Below are 23,433 nucleotides of genomic sequence, written 5' to 3' on the forward strand. Positions count from 1 at the left end.
GAAATTCATGTAGTCTGTGTAGTGCTGGTAGCAAGTAGTGCAATGCAAACATATTCTTCCCTCCTATAAAGTTGATAGATATAAGGCAACAGAAAATGGGATACATGGTCCACAGGTACCATTTGTTATCTCCCTTCATCAGAACAACTTTAGATTCTCTTCTCTTTCCTCTTTTCTAGGTCTCCTTTCATCATATATCATATCCCAGGTGAGAAAGAAAGCAAACTGCCTTCAATTAATCACTGCTAGACGCACAATAACTCTAGCTGCTGCCCCTAGATTTTTGTTTGGAGAAGTTACTGGTTTCTCATCATCTTAGGTCATCATCCTGGCCTCAACATTCAGCACACCTAGTGTAGACATTTACCGCACGAGGTTAGCTTTTAGGCCAATATTATCTGTATTAATCTGCATCTTGTTTCTATTTATAGGTGCTTGTTTATATATACACTTCATGCAATGGGTCTGGTAAGAGTCCACTTTCATCTCTATGGTGTCCTGGTTCAGGATTTTCCCACAAAACTTGGTGGTGTATTAGTAATTTCATGAGGCTAGTATTCCAGAGGCCACTCTGGGATGTGGTTTTAAATCCTACCATGGCAGTTGGTGGAATTTGAATTCAATTAATAAAAATTGATCTTTGTAAAAATCATTTAGTTCACTAATGTCCTTTAGAGATTGAAACCAGCCATCCTTACCTAGTCTTGCCCACATGTAATTCCAGACCCACAGCAATATGATTAACTTTTAAATGCCCTCTGAAATGGTCTAGTTAACCACTTTCAGGATTCCGTGAAGGGTCAAAGGAACCACTCTTGCTTCCCCTGGTCCACAAGGAGCACGCTAAATAGCCTTCAGCAGCTGGAGTAGGTTATTCCCATCTCTATTTAGCTGTGAGGTTTCCCAAGTCTTGTAAACACAGCTGGCATCTGTTAAATTTAAATCAAACTTGTCCAGTGTTTATCGTTTAAACATTGTAATGAAATACCCTATTTCTCCAAGCCTTGCATGCCTTGGAACTTGCCATCAAAGAAGCAATTTTAATTTAAGCCTGCTTATTGTGGGGGTGTTAAGATTGGGGGTGTGTATATATTAATTGAAAGAAATAATTACTGACAAAGTAGAAAAAGAATGCTATGGATCAATGCCATATATATTTCTCCAAGGACAAAATGGTGAATGCTACTTCTACCTGGATTACACCAGGTGAAATCAAAGCAACTCTAGCCCCTACATTTTCCAGAATTTTGACTTAGCAACCATGAAGGGACAGTGGTATGTACTCAAGTCAGTATGGTACATGACCTGGAGGTGGTGATGCATCTGTTGCCTTTGTCCCTTTAGATGTTGTATGTTAAGAGTTTGTAATATGCTGCTGAAGAAGCCTTGTAGATTACACACACTGCAGTTACCCAACATGGCTGGTGGAGGGATTGGATATTTAGACAAGCGGATAAGCTGCTGGTCAAACGGACTACATCATCTTGGATAATACCATGCTTCGAGTAGAAAGCAGAAAACAGCAAGTATTCTATCATGCTCTGACTTACACCTTATTTAAGTGATAGGAAGATTTTAGGTAGTCAGGAGGTGAACACATTGCTGAAAATTCCATAGCCTTTGACCTGTTTTAATAGCAATGAGTCTTGCCTACATGTGGCTTCACATTGTGGTTGACACTTATTCTCTCGAAAGTGGCAAAAATTACAAAAGCAATTATTTTTTGAAGGACAACTAAAAATTGACATTAAATGTGGCAGAAAATATTATGCTGTAAATATGGCCCACGTACCTCAATATAAAAATGATTTTGAAAATAAAAAGCACTACACTTTTTATGAAAGAATTATTTTTAACATTCTTCCATTTTTAAAAGGAAATGGCATATTAGTAATTTTTCTCACCACTTGCTGAGTCCTTTTGTGCCAAGGCACTGCGCACTCCATTCCAAAGCAATGTAATTTCTTCATCAGTTGGTGTGCAATCCAAACACAATCTATTCCCTCCATAATTAGGGTCTTGTTTCGTGCCATGGTATATATCATCTTTCTGGGATAGAGTTTTGGCAGCATTTACTGAATAGCTTGCTTTCGTAACAGTTTCACAAGGAGACACTAAATAGGACGAAGGAAATGTTGTGATGGTGATAGACCTGTTATTCAAAAAATCTACCTGAGGCCAAAGACTGGGGACTACAGCATTCTCTGCATTGTTTTTACTGGAAGTATGATGATCTTCTGGCATGATTTCCCTTGGTGTGGTGGAACAGACATCAATAATATTAGCAGGGTGTATCTGTGATTGCCAAGTACTATTAAAATTTCCAGTTGGCCTTTGACATTGCTTGCTGTCAATGGCTGGTTTGGGTGGAGGATGGGGCACCATCATTTTACCCTGAGATTTTATTACCTCACTAGCAGATTGGGGCCTGATTATGGTACCTTTCCTACAGTTGCCACCTGAACGAAAATAAACCTTAGCAGAATGGGCTCTTTTGATCACTTTGGCATGTCCTACTCTTACCAAGGGTTTCTCGGGTTTGGAAATAACGTTCTTTGCTGTTATTTTGTGGTCTATGCTTCTCGCTCCTGTGGATACCCAGGCTTGTCCAGTAAAACGAGAACCAGGTGATACAGCTGGTGTTATTCCATTGGTCACAGAGGTTGTTTCTGAAATTACAGGAGCTGTCACTTTAAAGGCTTCCCAAGTTTCATTCTGCTGGTGGCCAGAAAGATTATAGTCTACAGCAGAATGTAATGTATTCCATTTTGAATCTGTTCTATTATTCACAATTGACTTAACACCATGGTCATTACTTGCAAAACAAGATGACTGTAATTGAGTCTGATTTGTTGATCCTGAACTTGTATCTATTGTTCTTTCCAGTTCTTCTTCAGCAGCTTCACCTTTCCCCTTTTCAAACTGGTCGGTTTGTTCAACCTCATCAAGCCATCTCAGTTTTTTCTTTGCTGGAATTTTGTCAGATTCTACTTCTTTCATTTTTATCAACTCTACACTATCCCTGATGGAGGATGCCATTTGAATCCCAAGAACACCACTTGTAGACAACAGAGATTTGGAATAACCATTTTCGTACTTTGAAACTTTCTTAAGTATCCCCTTCAGTAGATTGAAATTACTTTTTTCATGGCAATACTTTTTGTTGGCTTTTAATTTTGTAGTAGACATTGATGAATGTGTTAATAGTTCATTTTCTTCTGTTGTATTATTTCCAGAATCAGGTTCTGATGGATTAAATGTTGCTTGAGAAGGAACAGGTTTCTGACTGGCTCCTTCCGAAACATGTCTGCTTTTAATGTTGAAATTATGTTTGTTGAAAGAAGTATGGCTGTCCTCGCTTTTGCTGGGAATGTCAGTATTTTGGTTCAATGTAAAAGGAGAAACAGTAATTCTATTAGCTGCACCATCACATGCCAGTCGATGCATTTGTTGGATCTTTTCGCTGTCTTTCATACTGTCAGTGTTTGTTCTGTCACTGCATTTTTGCGACTTCTGACTCAAGGTTAAAAACATAGGTGTTGCGAAAGGTAATTTTAAAGGATGCATTGATTCAAGTTCATTTTGATGAACAGGTTCTAATCTGTCATTCACATCTGATAGTTGTGTTGTTTCCTTAGGTGTTGGATCTGGGGTGGACCAGGCATCACAAAGTACTGTTGCAGAATGAACGGGTCGACAAAGGGAACTTTCAGAAGAAGCTGTGGCTGTTAGATGATTTTCTATAGAATGGGAATTACTAACTGCTATTTTATGTTGGTTGCTATTATAAAATTTGGTTGAATATATATTCTGATGTCTTTCAGCAGAAGAAACAAAACTTGAGTTAAAATATTCAGATCCAGTACTTTCAGAAGCTGATGCATGTAGCTTATCATTCAAATATTCATTTGCATTTGAAGTTTCAGTTTTGTTTGTTATTGCAATCTCCAGAGAAGAGTGGTGAGTCCTACTACTATCCAAGTTGTTGATCCATGCGCTTACTTGTGCCTTTTTTAGAGGATGAAAATCACTCTTACAAAAGTCAAGGAGATTTTTTACAGGTGGGTGTGGCCTCATTCTATTATTGGAAAGATTATTTTGTATTGGAAGAGAAATCGAGTCATCAGATTCAGGGTGTACAATGTGTTGTCCCTCAGTTTCTAGGCTGTCAAGACTTGATAAGCTTTCAGACTGATTAAGTTGGTTGATTTCTTGTTGGAATTCCTGTGAAATTCAAACATACAATTAATTGTTTATTAATTTACAAAAATAGAACATGGCCAAAAGGCTCAAGTAAACTGAATCATCTGACCTTATTAAGTTCACCTGTGCTTGTTAATTTCCCAAAGCTATTCAACAGCTGTGGAACAGAATTGAATGCTAGTTCAGTACAACACTGAAGGAATGTTGCACTGTAGGAGGTACTGACTTTTGGATTTTTTGCTAAAACAAGGCCCCAACCTGCCTAGGTAGACAAAGATTGAGGAAAAGGATGACATCTCCAATGACCAAATCAACAAACATCTCTCTAGGTAGACCATCAAACTCGATTATAAGATTATCCATCCATCTGCTATTTGTGGAAATTGTTGTTTGCAAATTTGCTGTTGTATTTGGCTTCATAACAGTGACCACCTTTCAGTAATTCATCAAACAGAACTTTAGGATATCCTAAGGGCATGTTTAGTGCATTCTAATGCAAGTAGTATTGAAGCAGTATGAAGAATCTGCTCATTCTTAAAAGTTTCTTCTGTTAAAATCAGCATTCTTGATCTCTTTAAGAGCTACGTAAAAACCCCACTCGGCACAGCAACAATCACCTACATGGCAAAATCTCCCTGACCTTTTTCCATGGCAACACCAATACTATTTTTTCCAGACCCAGGGAAGTCCCAGCAGAGTCTAGACTTTGGTCAGCAGCTCTTGGAGACAGAACATTGTGCCTTCGAGTAACGGGAGCCCCAGTATCAGGCAGTTAACTACCTGAGTGCAACAGAGTCCATGTGAAACAGCTGTGTCAAGGTTGCCCCTGGCTTACTTTTGAGGACTGGAGGGCACCGAACCTATAAGGGACACCCTTCTGGAAACAGAGGACAAAGGGAGCACAAAGCTCGGGACCCTCACTTAGCTTCGGGGAGTCGAGAGTACAGGATCTGCGAAGGACGCTCTTCTGGGAGTGGAGGATAAAGGGAGCACGAGGCTGAAGACTCTCACTTACCACTGGGGAGTAGAGAGCATGGAACCTGCGAGAGACACTCCTCTGGGAGCGGAGGATAAAGGGAGCAGGAAGCTTAGGGATCTGCGTGGGACACTCTTCTGGGAGCGGAGGATAAAGGGAATGTGAGGCTCAGGTACCCTCGCTTACCTTCGGGGAGCAAGAGACTTGGGAACTTGCGAGGGACAGCCGCCAAACAGTGCGCTCAGTTTAAAAAATCTAAGAGTGGCATCACAAAAAAGCTGTAAGCTGATCGGTTGGTGAGTAACTGAAATTAGGGACGGTCTTGAAATAGCTGAAACTTAAGTAACTAAAGAAGATAACAGTTATGGAACAAAGCTAGAAGGATAAAGGAGTAAAGATAAAGTGAATCTAAGGGTAAAACCAAGTGGTTAAAGGATTGTAAGAAAAAGCAGAGTGTAAGTTAGATCTCCTAAGGAAATCTAAACAGCTATTTGGTTGAGTACATTTGGGTAGGTACTTGCTGCTACTGGTTATAATTGTTAAAATATCATTCTGTGATTCATTGTTTGTAAGAAATATATTCTATAATAACAAAGAGCAGAGAAGAAGGGCCATAGTTGATATTGTTTAATATTTAAAGAGATTAATTTAACTTAACTGGGTAAGATATGTGTTGAGGTACCAGAAACCCCAAGGTATATTCTGAAGCCAGACTAGACCCCCAGCAATTTTTCTATTTTGGCATTAATGTAAGAATAGGATTTTTCACTCCAGGTGTGATTCTACTGACAAAACCAAAGCTTTTATCAAACAAATTTTATTTAACAACACAGATTAACTATAACAAATGAATTAACTTAACTTTTAACAACTGAACAATACTTAAACGTGGCAAGATACAATTCTTAATTCCTAACTCATCATTGAGATCCAATCAAGCAAAATTTTCCTAATGGACTTAAACCCCCCTTTATAATTAGTAAAACGCAGATATTGCTTGTGACTTAGGTTAACAGACCCGGAGTTTTCATAAAACCTCTAGAGAGAGAGAGAAAGAAGGAGTGAGACACAGAGAGACACCTGTTTCTTCTAGCAGGTCCAGGCAGCAACTGCTTGTATTTTTAAAATGTAAATGAAATTGGGCTTGCCTGCAAGCTTAGCGCCTCCCATTAATCACATGACTCTGCCTTCAATCAACCTAATCAAAAACTCATTCTGCTTACCGAGTCTAAAATCTCAGAACCTAAATAAACAAAAGGCCCATTCACTCTACAAAGTAACACATTCCTAGCTAAAACCAGTTATTAGACTGCATTCTTAGCATCTGCTGCATATTTACCAGACAAATCGACTTTTGTAACAAAACACTGCCTCTTTAAGCAACCTCGCCTTAAACCTAATATATCAAAATAGCACAGTATCATCACACATGGCAGGAGAGTTCCAAGCTGTGGTCTGTTCTTCTTGCTCCATGTGGAAGACCAAGAATGTTTACAGTTCCCAGGACCAACATGTGTGCAGGAAGTGTCTCCAGCTGCAGCTCCTGGCAGCCTGAGCTTTGGAACTGGAGCAGCGTCTGGGGAGACTGTGGAACATCCGCAAAGTGGAGAGTATTGTGGATAGCATGTATAGAGAGGTGGTCACACTGCAGACTCCGACTCCACAGGCAGGAAGGGAATGGGTGACCAGCAGGCAGCGCAACAGGACTAGGCAGGCAGTGCAGGAATTTCATGTGGCTATTGCCCTGCAAAACAGATATATCATTTTGGATACTGTTGAAAGGAATGGTCTCTCAGGGGATAACAACAGCAGCCAAATTTGTAGCACAATGGTTGGTTCTGCTGCACAGGGGAGCAGCAAAAGGCGCAGAAATACAATAGTCATCAGGGATTCAATTGTGAGGGGAATAGATAGATGTTTCTGTGGCTGCAAAAGAGATTCCAGGATGGTATGTTGTCTTCCTGGTGCTCGGGTCAAGGATGTCTCAGTGCGGTTGCAGGACATACTGAAGGCAGCAGGTGAACAGCCAGTTGTCGTGGTACATATTGGCACAAACGCTATTGGTTAAAAAAAAGGATAAGGTTCTAAATGCAGAACATAGGGAACTAGGAAGCAAGTTGAAAGTAGTTATCTCAGGATTACTAGCAATGTTATGTGCTAGTCAGAGTAGAAACAGCAGAATATATAGGATGAATACGTGGCTGAAAAGGTGGTGTGAGGGGGAACGTTTCAGATTCCTGGGGCATTGGAACCAGTTCTGGATGGGTTACATCTGGACAGGACAGGGACTGATGTCCTTAGGGGTGTATTTGCTACAGTGGTTGGGAAGGATTTAAACAAATATGTCAGGGGGAATGGGAACCTACATAAGGATTCAGAGCAGGGGGAATCAAGAACAAGAGAAAAAGACAGCAAGAAGAATAAGAAAAATGATAGGCAGAGAAATCAAGGGCCAGAATCAGATATGGACACAGTGAAAAATAGAAGGAACGGGAGAAGGAACGTTAAAAGGACCAGCCTTAAGGTTTTGTACCTGAATGCTTGGAGCATTCAAAATACAATGGATGAATTAGTTGCGCACATAGATATAAAGGGGTATGATATAGTTGGGATTAAAGATACATGACTTTAAGGTGACCACGAATGGAAACTAAACATTTAGGGTTATTCAACATTTAGGAAGGAATGGTGATGGAGTTGCATTGTTGATTAAAGAAGATATTGATAGAATATTGAGGAAATATATTAGCTCAGACAACGTGGAATCTGTATGGTGAGTTAAGAAATACCAAGGGGCAAAAAAAATTTGTGGGAGTGGTATACAGACCACCAAACTATAGTGCTAATGTTGGGAATAGCATTAGACAGGAAATCAGAGATGCATGTGATAAAGGGACATCTATGATTATGTGTGACTTTAATCTGCATTTGATTGGGTGAGTCAAATTAGTCACAACACAATAGAGGAGGAATTTCTGGAGTGTATACGAGATGATTTTCTAGACCAATAGAGTGAGGAACCAACAAGGGAACAGGCCATCTCGGACTAGGTATTGTGCAATGAGAAAGGATTAGTTGGCAATCTAGTTGTGAGAGAACCCGTGGGGATGAGTGGCCATAATATGATAGATTTCTATATCAAGGTGGATAGTGAGGTAGTTTATTCTGAGACTAGGGTCCTGAATCTCAATAAAGGTAACTGTGATGATATGAGATATGGGTTGGCAATGGTGGACTGGGAAACATTACTGAAAGGAAGGTCAGTGTACAGGCAATGACATGCATTCAAGGAATGTATAGGTGAACTCCAAAAGTTGTTTATTCCTATTTAGCACAAGAGTGGAAAAGGAATTGTGGCCAAACCATGGTTTACAAGGGAAATTAGAGATAGTATTGGATTGAAATAAGAAGCATATAAATTGGCAAGGAAAAAAAACAGACCTGAGAATTAGGAGCAGTTTAAAATCCAGCAGAGGTGGACCAAGGGCTTGATTAAAAAGGAGAAAATAGAGTATGAAATTAAGCCAGCGGGGAACATAAAAACTGATTGCAAAAGTTTATAGGTATTTAAAAAGAAAAAGATCGACGAAAACAAACTTAGGCTCCTTACAGTCAGAACAGGGGAATTCATAATGGAAAACAAATAAATGGCTGAGGAACTAAATTTGTACTTTGCTTCTGTCTTTACAAAGCAATGATGTGGAGATGCCGGCGTTGGACTGGGGTAAACACAGTAAGAAGTTTAACAACACCAGGTTAAAGTCCAACAGGTTTATTTGGTAGCAAAAGCCACACAAGCTTTCGGAGCTGCAAGCCCCTTCTTCAGGTGAGCAAAGCAAAGCATGTATAATTTACTGGAAGTTCTGAGAAACACAAGTTTTAGTGAGGATCTGAAGGAAATCAGCATTAGTAGAGAAATGGTTTTGGGGAAATTAATGGGATTGAAGGCGGATAAATTTCCAGAGCCTGACAATCTTCATCCTAGAGTAACAAAGAGGCAAACAATATAAAGGAGCAGAACAGAGCAGGCAGGGGAGAAGGATGTCCCCATTTCTGCTATGAAGGATATGGTTCTCTGTTGTGACAGGGGCCTTGGCAACTAGTGGTGTGATACATAGAGGATGCTTTATGCTCCTTTTCAACATGCAGCTCACCCTCATCCTGTTACCTGGCATGATGTGTAACCTGCAGATCATGTGACTGTGCACCTCTTGCTTTCCTCCCCATCCTTTGACAATCCCAATCACTAGTTCCGATATATGGACTGTGTGTATCTTCGAGGCAAGTATAGCATTGGCATCTGCATGTGACGAGTCAGTGGTTTTGAGTGGGCTGCAGCCAGATCAAGGAGAAAGGATAGTTTATGCGCCAGCTCACCAGAGGATGAGATCACAGATGTGTTCTGCTACAGGGTACTTAGATGAGGATCTTCATGGGACAGCATGCAGGAGAACACTGCTGAGATGCGCCCTGCAATACTAGGTAGATTGGTTGCCCTGTTAGACAGCCTCCTTTCATTGTTAAGGAGTATGGTGTAGTCCAGTTCCAACTTGGCAAATGGTATCTCATAGAGCTTGTCCTCTTTACAGCCTCTGCTCCAAATCCCTGCAGCCCAACAGGCACTGCAATTATAGCTCATATGTCTGTTGCATATGAATGCACATTCTCTAGTGAAGTGACAAGTATCAAGGAAGACCAGGAACTTTTAAAAAGAAATTCAAACTCAATTATTATTTGAAAGAATTATGCAATGATGTTTCATATTTCAAACAATATTTTTTACTGTACAAGAGTTAAAAAAAAGTACATACTACTAACTGCCCACTATATTCTGTAAACACTTCTTTAAACCCAAAAATCTCAACAGACCACTTCCTGTTCTACTTTTATTTCCACCCAAGAGTTCCCCTATCTTTTACAAGATCTTGAAGGTTTTTCCACTTCCCCTGGGTCCAAACCAGCTCCAGCTCTCAATAATTCACTTTGATTGTCTTCAGTGCGCCTCCTATTCTTTAAGGTAAGAAATTTCTTAAGGTCCTTTCACCAGCATCCAGCTAGGCAATCTTCCAACTCTCCTTAAACATTTCATTATTGTAGACAACCCAGTTCAAGCATGGGCTGAAATGTTTTCTTGTTCAGAAGTTCCAAAATCGAATTGCTTCAGGTCTACAGCTTTTGGCAGATTTCTCTGCATGTGTGAAAGCAGCTTCCACACTCCAACTGACGGCTTCTGCGAGAAATCATGTAGATAAAATCCAACCAAAAAACTCAGTACCCTTGAATCTATCCTTACAGCAATGTAGCATTCCTGGCCCCCCCAGTGGGACCTGCACCAGGTGGGCTTTACTGCTGCTAATCTCAAGCGGGGACATGGCATGCTAAACCCAAGGGTCCAGGGGAGGGGGCTAAGTGGGGAGAGGGATGAGTGTGGGAGGGTTTGAGGGGGGATGGGGAATCTGAGGGGGGGGTCTGAAGGGAGGGGGCTAAGTGCAGGATCTGAGGGGGAAATGGACTGAGTGGGGTGTCTGCGAGGGGGGTGTTGGCTTGGGTCACCCTCATGCCTGCATGGTGTGGGGGAAGGTTTAACTCATTATTTTTGGGTGGGAGGGAGGATGCCCCTCTTTGGTGAGGAGTTGGTGGTGCTCCTCTGGTCACTGGGGTGACATCATTTCATTTTTTGGGGTAACAGGGGCAAGTCTCTGAGCGGGGAGATTGGGGTGCTCTTTTTAGCAGGTCTGGCCAATGGATTGCATGAAATGAGCTTATTAGCATCTTTCAGGTGCATGAATCCCACCTGACAAATGCTCCCAGCGCTGGCAGGAAACTCTCTCATTTTCCCGCAAGGTGAGCATTTGACTTGAAAATGGGAGAATTCTGCCCCTCGTCTTCACTAAGAAACTCAGAAAAGGCTCACCTGTTGTTTAGTATTTTTCCACTTCCAACTCTGATTTTATCAAATAAACACAGGCCGCCCTTTACTTTAAGTTTATTTATCAGCTTCTCATCAGGGGTTTTCATTTATCTTGCATTTAAAGCTTCAATCCTCAAACTGTCGTCTTTGGCCACAGGCGAGGTTCCAGAGGACTGGAAAATAACCAATGTTGTTCCCTTGTTTAAGAACGAAAGCAGGGATAATCCAGGAAATTATAGGCGGGTAAGCCACCAGTGGTGGGGAAGGTTTGGAGAAGATACTGTGGTACAGGATATATGCACATTTGGAAGAAAATAGACTAGTTAGTGACAGGCAGCATGGTTTTGTACGGGGAAGGTCATGTCTCACCAACTTGATTGAGTTTTTTGATGAGGGAAGGGCTTTGGATGTAATTTATATGGACTTTAGTAAGACACTTGACAAGGTCCCACACGACAGACTGGTACAAAAACTAAAATCACATGGGATTTGAGTGGACTGGCTCGACGGACACAGAACTGGCTTGGTTATAGAAGACAGAGAGTAGCGGTGGAAGGATTTTGTTTAGAATAGAGGAGATTTGTACTAGTGGTGTTCTGCAGGCATCAGTGCTGTGACCTCTGTTGCTTGTAGCATATATAAATGATCTGGAGGAAAATGTGGGTGGTCTGACTAGTAAGTTTGTGGATGACATGAAGATTGGTGGAGTTTCTGATAGTGGCGAGGATTGTCAGAGGATACAACAGGATATAGATAGATTGGAAAATTGGGTGCAGAAATGGAGTTTAATCCAGACAAATGTGAGGTGATGCATTTTGGAGGATCAAATTCAGGTGTGAATTATACAGTAAATGGCTGAACCCTTAGGACCATTAACATACATAGGGATCTGGGCATGCATATCCACAGTTCCCTAAAAATGGCAACATAAGTGGCCGAGGTGATTAAGAAGGCATATGGCACGCTTGCGTTCATCAGCCGGGGCACTGAGTACAAGAGTTGGGAAATCATGTTGTTATATAAAACCTTGGATAGGCCGCATTTGGAATATTGTGTGCAGTTCTGGTCACCGCACTACCAGGATGTGGAAGCTTTGGAGAGAACGTAAAGAAGGTTCACCAGGATGTTGCCTGGTCTTGAGGGTGTTGACTATGAGGAGAGGTTGAATAAATTAGGATTGTTTTTACTAGAAAGACGGAGGCTGAAGGGAGACCTGATAGAGGTCTACAAAATTATGAGAGGCATAGATAGGGTGGATAGTCAGAGGCTTTTTTCCAAGGGTGGAAATGTCAATCACAAGGAGGCACAGATTCAAGGTGAGAGGGGTAAAGTTTAAGGGAGATGTGCGGGGGACGTTTTTCACGCAGAGAGTGGTGGGGGCCTGGAATGCACTGCCAGAGGAGGTGGTGGAAGCGAGCACTTGAGCTACATTTAAGAGGCATCGGGATGGGTACATGAATGGGGAGGGAATAGAGGGATACGGAGTAAGGCTGGAGTTTTTTTAAAAGTTTAGTTAGGGCATCATGATCGACACAGGCTTGGCAAGCCGAAGGGCCTGTTCCTGTGCTGTACTTTGTTCTAAAAGTTATATTCCTAAAACATCTGAATCATGAAATTTGGTATTTTCACAACATGCTGAATGAACGTATGTCCACTGCAAACATTTAAGTTTAGCAAACCTGGTATACCCGAGTGATGTCATGACAGCACCAATTCAATGGCTTCTAGCGATTATATAGGATATCTGCATGAATGCCCTTCTCAACTTGGCATGTTGTGTGAGCCATGCTGAGAGTAGCTGGTGGCACAACTCATTATGTATGCTTGGCTGAGAGCCCAGACAATGATTACTTTTGTTGAAACAGCTGTGTTCCAGAAAACATTGCTTGATTGACAGCTCTGGTTCTCTGATCTAAGGTGTCAATTTCACAATGTTTATTCTCACAAGGTTAAGTGATTTCAACAGCTTTTGGGTTTTTTAAAGTTTATAAAGTTTTAAAGTTTGTTATTATTGTCACATGTAGGCTTACATTAACACTGCAATTAAGTCACTGTGAAAATCCCCTAGTCGCCAAACTCCAGCGCCTGTTCAGGTACACTGAGGGAGAATTTTGCATGGCCAATGCACCTAACCAGCACATCTTTTGGACTGTGGGAGGAAACCGGAGCACCCAGAAGAAACCCACGCAGACACAGGGAGAATGTTCACGCTCCGCACCAACAGTGACCCAAGCTGGGAATCAAACCCAGGTCCCTGACGCTGTAAGGCAGCAGTGCTAACCATTGCATCACCTTGATGTCCCCACCCAGCCCCCCCCCCCCAACTCCTCCCACCATGCTGCCCCTAATACTTGATACTTTAGAGGGTTTGGATAATTTACATTTGTAGAATAGAATGTCTTTTTTTTAAATTAAAGTTTATTTATTAGTCACAAGTAAGGCTTACATTAACACTGCAATGAAGTTACTGTGAAATTCCCTGAGTTGCCACAGTCCGGCGACTGTTCTGGTCAATGCACCTAACCATCACATCTTTCAGCACCCGGAGAAAACCCATGCTGACACAGGGAGAATGTGCAAACTCCACACAGACAGTGACCCAAGCCGGGAATTGAACCCAGGTCCCTGGCGCTGTGAAGCAGCAGTGCTAACCACTGTGCTACTGTGCTGCCCCTAGTGCAATTAGCGCAATATTATGAATTAATTACCTTTTGAGAAGGCCTTCTTCACACATCCTATATTTATCAGTCCTATACAGTGTATAGTCATTCAATTGATATGGAAGTGCCATAGCTTGGCATGAGGGGCCATAGACGGTAGATTAAAAGACACAGCTCGTTATAGGGCACATGAGGAAGATCTTCTTAAAAGGTCCCTCATACCAACTAAGGTTCTGGATTCTTTAAAAACCTGGCCCAACTCCAAGAAAATTGTGGAGGATTAGGACATGCCTATCGCTGCAATAGGGCCAGCCAGGTCAGGGGTATCTGGTGGGGCTTTTGACAGCAGCCATTCTGCACCCTTTAAAGGCACTCCGAAAAATCAGAAAGCCCAGGAATGTGGTCGGAAATCTTGGAAATGGCACCCATCTACTATTTTTAAAGAGTTCTCAAGTGTTCCTGACTCAATAGGATTATCCACCCTTTAAAATGGCCAGGAGATTCCCAGAGTCTATTAAAAGCAGTCTGGAAAATTTTAAAGCGATAATCCTATTATTACTTAATCAATTCCTGGCAGCCTAGAGTTCATTTAACTGAAGACAGCGCTCCTGGGCAGGTGCAGCCAGTTTAATGACATAGGACATTTATATCATAGCTGCATATGCATACTGCGCTTGTGGATATTGCTGCTTGCTGCCCTGCCTGTTTATTCCCTTGGCTGCCAGCACCAAGCCTATCTGAGGGCAAGCAGAGCCAAGTCAAGCCGCAGGTCAAGTCCTCGAGTGATTCACTTGAGACTTAGAGAGGGAAGAATCAATAAAGGAGCCAGCCCTGCCAGGGGGCAAAGAAGTGGGTAATAAGGCTGAGCAACTGATTTGTTTGAACTTTCACCTACTCTTGACTGGAAAATATAAGTCCACACCCTGGAACTTTTGAGAAAATTCATGCAGGGTGCATTGGTTCCACCAGCCTGGCCCAACCTAGAAGTGGCTCACTGGATCCTGGCTGAAAAACAAGTTCTGAAGGAGGCCAAAATCACTCAAGGTAAAATAGAAAGCTTCTGCTTCCAGCTTCTTGCTTCACTGCTGGGCTACAAAGCTTGCATTGATTAAAAAGGCCTGAAATGCCTTATTGCTTCGGCAGAAAGCTGAGACATTTGAGTTACACTAAAATAAAAATGATGGCATTATTGTGCAAAGGTTTGGAACTAACAGATCAAAGGTCAATTGATGATGTCACCATGTCTGTGGGGGGAAAAAGATCTCCCAGAATAGCTGTACTCTGAATTGGTATCCTTTGACTTGGTGAAAATTCAACCCAATGTATTTTTAGTCATCAATTTCATTCCAGCAAGCACTTGCATTATTTTGCATTGCGAAACTAGGAATATATCCCAATATGTATCATGGGAGCATTATCAAACAATGTTGACACCGAGCTACAAGAATTGATACCATGACAGGTAACCAATAGTTTTGGCAAAGATTTTAAGAACATCTTAAAGGAGGAGATGGGGTAGAGGAGGAAAGAAGTTTAGAGAGGGAATTCCAGACCTTGGGTCCAGGGCAGCTGAAGTCTATGTTCTATGTTTTTCATTCCATCTTACTCCCAGTGTGTTTACCTCACCCTTCTTACCTTTTCAACTATGTTATCCTTACACCAGTATGTTCTAAAGCTATGAAAGCTGTAAACTTTCAAAATATCCTGAAACTTCCAGGTTGATTCATAGTCAGCAGTTTGCATTCAGAATCTGTGTTATACAGCTCCAGAACTTTGCCCTTAAACAATTTGATGACTCATCTGATTGCTTGAAAAATGTCCAATGGATTTGACAGGATCTGTAATTCTACGGTCTCCTGCTAAAGCTAAATTCATATATATCTAATTTCTTTCCAAGTTGCCCTAAGCAGTCACTTACTTGACTTTTTTAAACATCCATTAATCCACCTAACCTTGACTTCACCTTTCCTCTGGGGGTGAAACACCATCAGTGTGAAGTACACCCACAATGAATTAGCAGTTAAGTTTTCACCGCACCCAATTTTTATTTATTAAAAAAAACGACAGTTTTGAACTTTGTTTGGAGACACATTTCCTAGTCTTACTGTTGTTTTTCCCTAGTTCGTAATTAAAAATCTTGACAATATTTCCAAAGTTAATGGAAAATAAAAACTAGCTGCCAATTCTCTTCCAGCCCCCCCATTTCTCACTGCTGGAAAAGACCAATTTCAGCCGCTCAAGCTCTGAAAAATAACCCAATTATTTTATAAGCTTTCTTCCTAAATCCAAATTCCCTTTCCTCTACCCACTACAATCTCTATGTGGTGTCAAACTAATTTCAAAGATGTTCTTCTAAAAATTTTCTCAGACTCCTGGAGAAATACAAAAAAAATACAGTCCTCTTTTTCTGATTTCTTTTTCTTTATAGTATGTGGCCGTTGATGGCTAGGCAAGCATTTATTGCCCATCCTGAATTGCCCCTTTGTAGGTGATGGTGTGCTGTCTTCTTGAACTTCTGCAGTCCATGTTTTGTAACTGTTCAGGATTTTGACCCAGCGACAGAGAGGGAGCAAGAGATGTAGTTCAAAGTCAGAATCTTGTAGATGGTACATACTGCTGGCACTGTACGTCAGTGGTAGAAGGAATGAATATTTATTGTGGTGGATGGGATGCCAATCTAGTGAACTGCTTTCCCCTGGATGGTGTTGGGCTTCTTGAGTGTTGTTGGAGCTGCACTCATTCAGCTAAGTGGAGATTATTCCATCATGCTCCTGATTTGTGCCTTGTAAATGGTGGACAGGCTCAGGAGTGAGGAGGTGAGTTACTTTTTGCAGAATTCCCAGTCTCTGATCTGCTCAGTTCAGTTTCTGGACAATGGTAACTCCCAGGATATTGATAGTGGGGGATTCAGCAATGATAATGCAATTAAATGTCAAGGGGAGATGGTTAGATCTCTTGTTGGAGGTAGTCACTGCCTGGCACTTGTGTGGACACTTATCAGCCCAAGCCTTAATATTTGCCAGGTCTTGTTGTATACATACTGCAGCAGTTTGTGTATCTGAGGAGTTGCGAATGATGCTGAATAATGTGTAATCATCAGCAAACAGCCCCATTTCTGATCTTATGATGGAAGGAACATCATTGATGAAACAGCTAAAGATATCTGGGCCTAAGACATTACCCTAAGGAACTCCTGCAGTGATGACCTGGGATTGAGACAATTGACCTCCAAAACCACAATCATTTTCCTTTATGCTAGTAATGCTCCAACCTGGAGAGAGTTTTTTCTCTGATTCCCATTGACTTCAGTTTTTGGAGGGTAACTTGGGGCCACTCTCAGTCAATTGCTTCCTTGATATCAAAGGCAGTCACTGTCATTTCACCTCTTGAGTTCAACTCTTTTGTCCATCTTTGGATGAAGGTTGAGGTCAAGAGCTGAGTGGCCCTGGCAGAACGCAAACTGAGCATCAATGAGCAGTCAAGTAAGTACTACTTGATTGTACAGTCGACATCGCTTTCGCTGATGATTGAGAGTAGACTATGGGATAGTAATTAGTTGGGTTGGATTTGTCATGATTTTAGTGGACAGGACATACCAGAGCAATTTTTGCCACTGTTGTAGCTGTACTCCTCACAGGCCTTCAAACTCCCCCTTGCTATAAAAAAGAAAGAGAATGAAATAAAAGATAAAGAAAAAAGTAATTTCTCTTCATAAAGTGCTTTTCATGACAAAAATATCACAAAGAATCAATAATATGATCACTATTGTAAAGTAGGAAATGTTCCAATTTGTGCATAGCAAGGTCCGACACATAAAGCAGTAATTGGCAGATAATCCACTTCTTAGTAATGCTGAGAGATACATGTTGGTCGGAGCACCAGAAGAACTTCCTTAAATAAAAGCAAATTACTGTGGATGCTGGAATCTGAAACAAAAACAGAAAATGCTGGAAAATCTCAGCGGGGTCTGACAGCATCAGTGGAGAGAGAATAGGGCCAACATTTTGAGTCTGGATAACTCTTCATTATAGCTGAAGACAAAGAAAATGGGTTGAGATTTATACTGTAAGGGTGTTGGGGGACGGGGGAGGTTGGTAATTGACAAAGATGTCAATGATGACAAAACAAAACAAAAGGAATGTAAATGGTAGCAGTAAAGGCTGAGAAGGGTGCTAACAGCAGCCCATTAAGAGATCAGAATGTGTAAATTGCAGAACAAAGTGGACATAACAAATGGTGCTAGTGGCTTGCAGGGTGGAGGGGGTTGAAACAAGATGGAAAGCAAGATTTTAAAAATAGATGGAAGAAATTAAAATTAAAAAAACAAAATATATAATAGGGTATAAAATAAAAAGGATAACATTTATTGAAAATAAAATACATGGAAATGGGGTGAAGATGGAGGAGAGAGTTCATGCTCTGAAGTTGTTGAACTCAATGTTGAATCTGGAAGGTTGTAAAGTGCCTAATTGGAAGATCAGGTGCTGTTCCTCCAGTTTGTGTTGGGCTTCACTGGAACGTTGCAACAGGCCAAGGACAGATAATGTGGACAGGAGAGCAGCTGGTGTGTTGAAATCGCAAATGACAGGAAGTTCTGGGTCCTGCTTGTGGACAGACCAAAGATGTTCTGCAAAGTGATCACCCAGTCTGCGTTTGGTGTCTGCGATGTAGAGCAGACTGCATTGAGAGCAGCGAATGCAATTGACTGGATTAAAGGAGGTGCACGTGAAGAGCTGCTGCACCTAAAAAAAGAGTATTTAAGACCTTGGATGATGAGTATGGATGAGGTAAAGGGGCAGGTATTGCATCTTCTGCAATTGCATGGGAAGGTGCCATGGGCGCTGGGTGAGGTGTTGGGTATGATGGAGGAGTGGACAAGGGTATCCTGGAGGGAATGGTCCCTGTGGAATACTGACAGGGAGGATGTGTTTGGTGGTGGCATCACGTAGCAGTTGGCGGACAGGGCAGAAGATGATCTTTTGAATGTGAATGCTGGTGGGACGAAAAGTGAGAACAAGGGGGACCCTATCCTGTTTCTGGGAGGGAAGGGAAGGGTGAGAGCAGTGGCACAGGAGATGGGTCAGACACGGTTGAGAACCCTGTCAACCACAGTGGTGGAAACCATGATTAAGGAAGAAGGAAGACATACCGGCAGCGCCATTTTGGAAAGTGGCATCTTCAGAACGGATGCAACAGAATCAGCAAAGCCATTTTGCTCTTTTCTAAATTGCTTCCTTGCTCTTTTGGAACTTGTGAAAACCAAACATTTCATCTAAAAGATATTCAACAGTACAGCATTCCCTCAGTACTGTACTTAGGCTATATGACCATTCTAGAGAAATGCACCAGGGATTAGTTATCCCTCAAGCTTTTGTTTAAATTCAAATCATGGAAGTTGACTCTAATTGGTCGAAGTGTTGCCATGGGGAATGCACCTGGGAACTTTGTCCCTCAAACTTTTGTTTATTTGAAAAAGTCACAATGCCTGGACATATTCTTTCTGCCTATGAAGGATAGGGCTCTGCGTGTGAATAAATGTAGCTTCTAGCACCCAATAATGAGCTACACAGTGAGCCTGACAACCTTGACTTAAAGACAAAATACTGAGAATGCTGGAGATCTGAATTAAAAAACAATTCTGAAGAGGAGTCACATTGGACTCGAAATATTAACTGTTTCTCTCTCCACAGATGCTACCAGACCTGTTGAGTTATCCAGCACTTTTTGTTTTTATTACTGATAATGTTAAATTGGTTGTTAGCATAACAGGCACATTCCAATTATTGCAAACAACTGAAGAGATGTGTTGTTTGATACGATCCACCAGGTGTTGGGATGTACAGCCTACATACTTGACATCACATTAGCACTGAAATTCGAACACTACACTGGGCATTTGTGTGGCAGACAGAATAACTTTTTGGCTTGAAGGCAACAATCATGTTAGTGGAGAAAACCACCGATATTGCCACTGCATAGTAGCAACATGAAACAGCTGGAGACACTTTACCCTTCCAGGGTAATCTGAGGTAGACTCATAATTTTTAATGACTAAATGTGGTGGTCTTTGGCCCATTCACGATTTTCAGCAATATACAGTGATAAATATGTTTGGGATAGTCATTATCCAACAGGGTAACCTTAATGTGTCCATCTTTGGCATCATGCTTGCATGGTGAGCAAATATGGCTCAGGCCTTATTTACAAGGTTGCTGAAAAGGCCAGTTTTGTAGTGCATGGAGCTATAGGAATCTCAACATGTATATTGATCAGTGAAGGCAAACTTGTAGCGGACAGTAGTACAGAATCGATTAGCAGATTTCTCAACTAGTCTATTGATGAAAGGGAGCTAATTAGACTGCTCCATTTCAAAGGTGAATTTGAGCACGGGATAAGACACAGTAAGATGTGTAAGGAAATTTTACATGCAGCTGCATATTGAAATATAGCAAATTTATACTACAAAGCCATCTATGTACCGGAAATAAACCAGGGGTAGAAAGTTAGGGGTCATTCTATCAAAGAATGAATCACGGAAACTGGCAAAAATGTTACCAAACTGGGCTTTAGAGACAATCCCATGGCAATACCATCTTTTTGCTGTTGTCTCTATTTGGTCTAAAAGCATAACTTGTTTTCCTTTCTTCAATTTGTCTTCATTATTACTCTCAATGCTCTTCTGAACCTTTTTCTTTTGTTCCTTTGAAGGCACAAATATGCTGTTCTTATGAACCCCACTGACGTTCAATGGGCCTGATTCTCCCACCCCGACGCGCACGTTCTTTGGCGCGTCGGGTTGGGAGATACGCGTATTGGCCATTTTGTGGGATCAGCTGGAGAGCAGGCACAAAGAACAAAGAACAATACAGCACAGGAACAGGCCCTTCGGCCCTCCAAGCCCGCGCCGCTCCCTGGTTCAAACTAGACCATTCTTTTGTATCCCTCCATTCCCACTCCGTTCATATGGCTGTCTAGATAAGTCTTAAACATTCCCAGTGTGTCCGCCTCCACCACCTTGCCTGGCAGCGCATTCCAGGCCCCCACCACCCTCTGTGTAAAATATGTCCGTCTGGGACCGCACTGGAAACCGGCGGGAAGACAGGTAAATGATTTGAATCTGTTTTTAATTTTATTTAAATGTCATTATTGGGCCTGGGACTGAATTCTCCAGGCCTGATAGCATCTCCCACCCTGCCAGGAGTGTTTCATTCTGGCGGGGCTTAGAGTACCTCCCCACTTGCGGGGAACTAGTGGGAGACCCTGCCAAAGTGAAGTGGGGGGCAATCGTAGCCCTGCAGGGGAGTCGGTCGGTAAAGGGTTGGTGCCTCTGGGCATGGGCACCTTGGCAGTGCCAGCCTGTGCTGCCGGCACTGTCCAAGTAGCAACGAGCATCGGGCAGTGCCAAGGGGTGGGGCCAAGGTGGCGGGGCCTAGGAGGTGATCGGTGGGGCTGGGGTGTCCCACTGCCGCTCTGCAGATAGGATCGGTTGAGGCTGGAGGGAGGCCAGCAATTGGTGCGGGCTGACGGGGGGAGGCTGGGGGGGTTGGCTGCCGGTGGGTGTGAGGGGGGAATCGTCTCTGCAGGGGGAGAGGGGGTTATGGAGATTGCAGTGCTCCGGGACTGGAGGGGGGGGGGGGGTCGTGGCTGGCCTGGGAATGCTTATGCGGCCTGCAATCAGGCCGTGGGGTGTTGCGAGGGGCAGCAGTGCTAGGGTCCTGGGCTGACCAGCGATCGAGCTAACCAGCAAACTGCAATCTGACAGTGCAGGGACACTGCGCATGCGCAGAGGCTTGGAACTATCAGACTCTGGCATGAACAGGCCCCGCCCCCAGAGCTTTTAATGATATTCACGATTGTGACCTCTGGATTGCACAGAGTGTGGGAGATTCGAGCCTGAGGTTGCACTGAAAAAACAATTGTGAATTACACCATTTCTCTCACCAATTCAGCACTTAGAATTTTTTTCGGGAGAATCGGGCCCAATTTGAGCACATCCCAAATCCCAGGAGGAAAACTTGGAATGCTGGTTCTTAACTATTTATTTTTGTGATTTGGAAAAAATGAGAGAAAAGAGATTAACCCCAGTGAGGAAATGGGCTAGTTTTGTTGTAAATTATTCAAATAACAGAACATTTATTAAACTTTAAAACCCACAACAAGGCAACAGTAAAGAACATTTATAATTAACTACAATAATGGTTACCCAGACCATTATAGTATGCTTACATTACCACCTAATCCAAATCTACTTTCCTTAGCTCTGAGAATACACTTCCCCAAAACAACATCCCATAAGTTTTAACACTCTAAGCCAAATCCAACACATAATTATCACACAGGACCTGTAGCTTTTCTTTGGGAAACTCTATTTTAGTTTTGGGTCGAACCAATGGGGTCTGACACAGACAGACATCTGCTTTCTTTCTCTGCACAACAGTTTGATTCTCTCAGATTTCTGCTTTGCAACTGGGAATGGCTATGATCCAGGTCCTTACACTGGTAGTCTACATTTTGCTCAGCAAAGTATCTGTTTCACCCTGCTAATAGGCTAATCTGCATCTCACAAATCCACACCACAGCTAAATCTCTATCATTTATTTTTTAGCCAACTTCATTCCAACTTCCTAACACTGTTCAAACCTTTCTTTTCCTGACTTATATTTCCATTGCTTTGATTTTTCTTGCATTCTCCCAATGGCAGCCCAAAAGGTGGAATCTTTCCCAGTCTTTCTTTCCTCCTTTCACTTTTAAAACCAAAAGTTAGGGCCTGATTTTACCAAAACTTCGCACCCGTTTTCGGGCGCGAAATCGCGGTAAAGTTGGGCATCGGGCCTTTAACGCGATCCGCACCCGAATCCGAGCAGATCACGCCTTTATCGACACCCAATTCGGGCGCGGGTCCGACGATTTAAATGCATTTGCAAGAATTTAAATCGGCTTAATGAACCGCGCGCCCAACTCTACCGCCAAATCCTACTTTACCGTCTTCTGGCTCGATCCGCGTCTGCGCTGTTACCGATCTGCAAAATAAAAGTCTGAAGTCACCGCTGCAGCCTCCGAAGAGCGGGGTCAGAGACTGCAATGGTTCTCTGATCCAGGTCATCCTCTGGTCGGGGCAGGAGGGGGGTGGGAGGAGGAGAGGGGGTGTGACATCTCATCCCCTGGGGGGAGGGGGGGGTGGGAGGGGAGGGGGTGTGATGTCTCATCCCCTTGGGGGGGTGGGGAGGGGGTGTGACGTATCATCCCCTGGTGGAGGGGGGGGGGGTGGAAAGGGGGTGTGACGTCTCATCCGCTGGTCAGGGGGGTTCCGCTGCGTGTCTGCGGCCGATCCCTCCTGGCACCATCACTGGTACACTACCAGCCACAGCCATCTCTCCCGCTCTCTCGCACCTGCAGGGAAGAGTAATCTGTGGCTGGCAGTGTACCAGTGATGGTGCCAGGAGGGATTGGCCGCAGACAGGCAGCGGAACCCCCCCCGACCAGAGGATGAGACGTCACCCGCCACCCCCCCCCCGCAACCCCACCGCCCCCCCCAGGGGATGATCGGTCACACCCCATCCCCTCCCACCCCCTCCAGGGGATGAGACGTCTCACCACCCCGCCCCCCACCAGAGGATGAACGTCAGAGAGCCGCGCTCTCTGCTTTTTTTTGCGCCCGGGCACGCTGTCAGATTTTTTTCGAA

The 23,433-nt window shown here is 42.9% G+C and overlaps 1 protein-coding gene across 1 annotated transcript in view; it reads right to left on the reverse strand.

Moving 5' to 3' along the window:
- The window catches only part of cep126 (centrosomal protein 126), a 105,567-nt gene that overhangs the window by 37,586 nt on the left and 44,548 nt on the right, over positions 1-23,433 (reverse strand). The window contains exon 6 of the mRNA XM_078222781.1: positions 1,905-4,224. Coding sequence (XP_078078907.1) covers positions 1,905-4,224 — 2,320 coding nt within the window. The remainder of the gene's footprint in view (positions 1-1,904; positions 4,225-23,433) is intronic.

This window comes from Mustelus asterias, chromosome 10, assembly GCF_964213995.1.
Source record: "Mustelus asterias chromosome 10, sMusAst1.hap1.1, whole genome shotgun sequence".
NCBI lineage: Eukaryota > Metazoa > Chordata > Chondrichthyes > Carcharhiniformes > Triakidae > Mustelus > Mustelus asterias.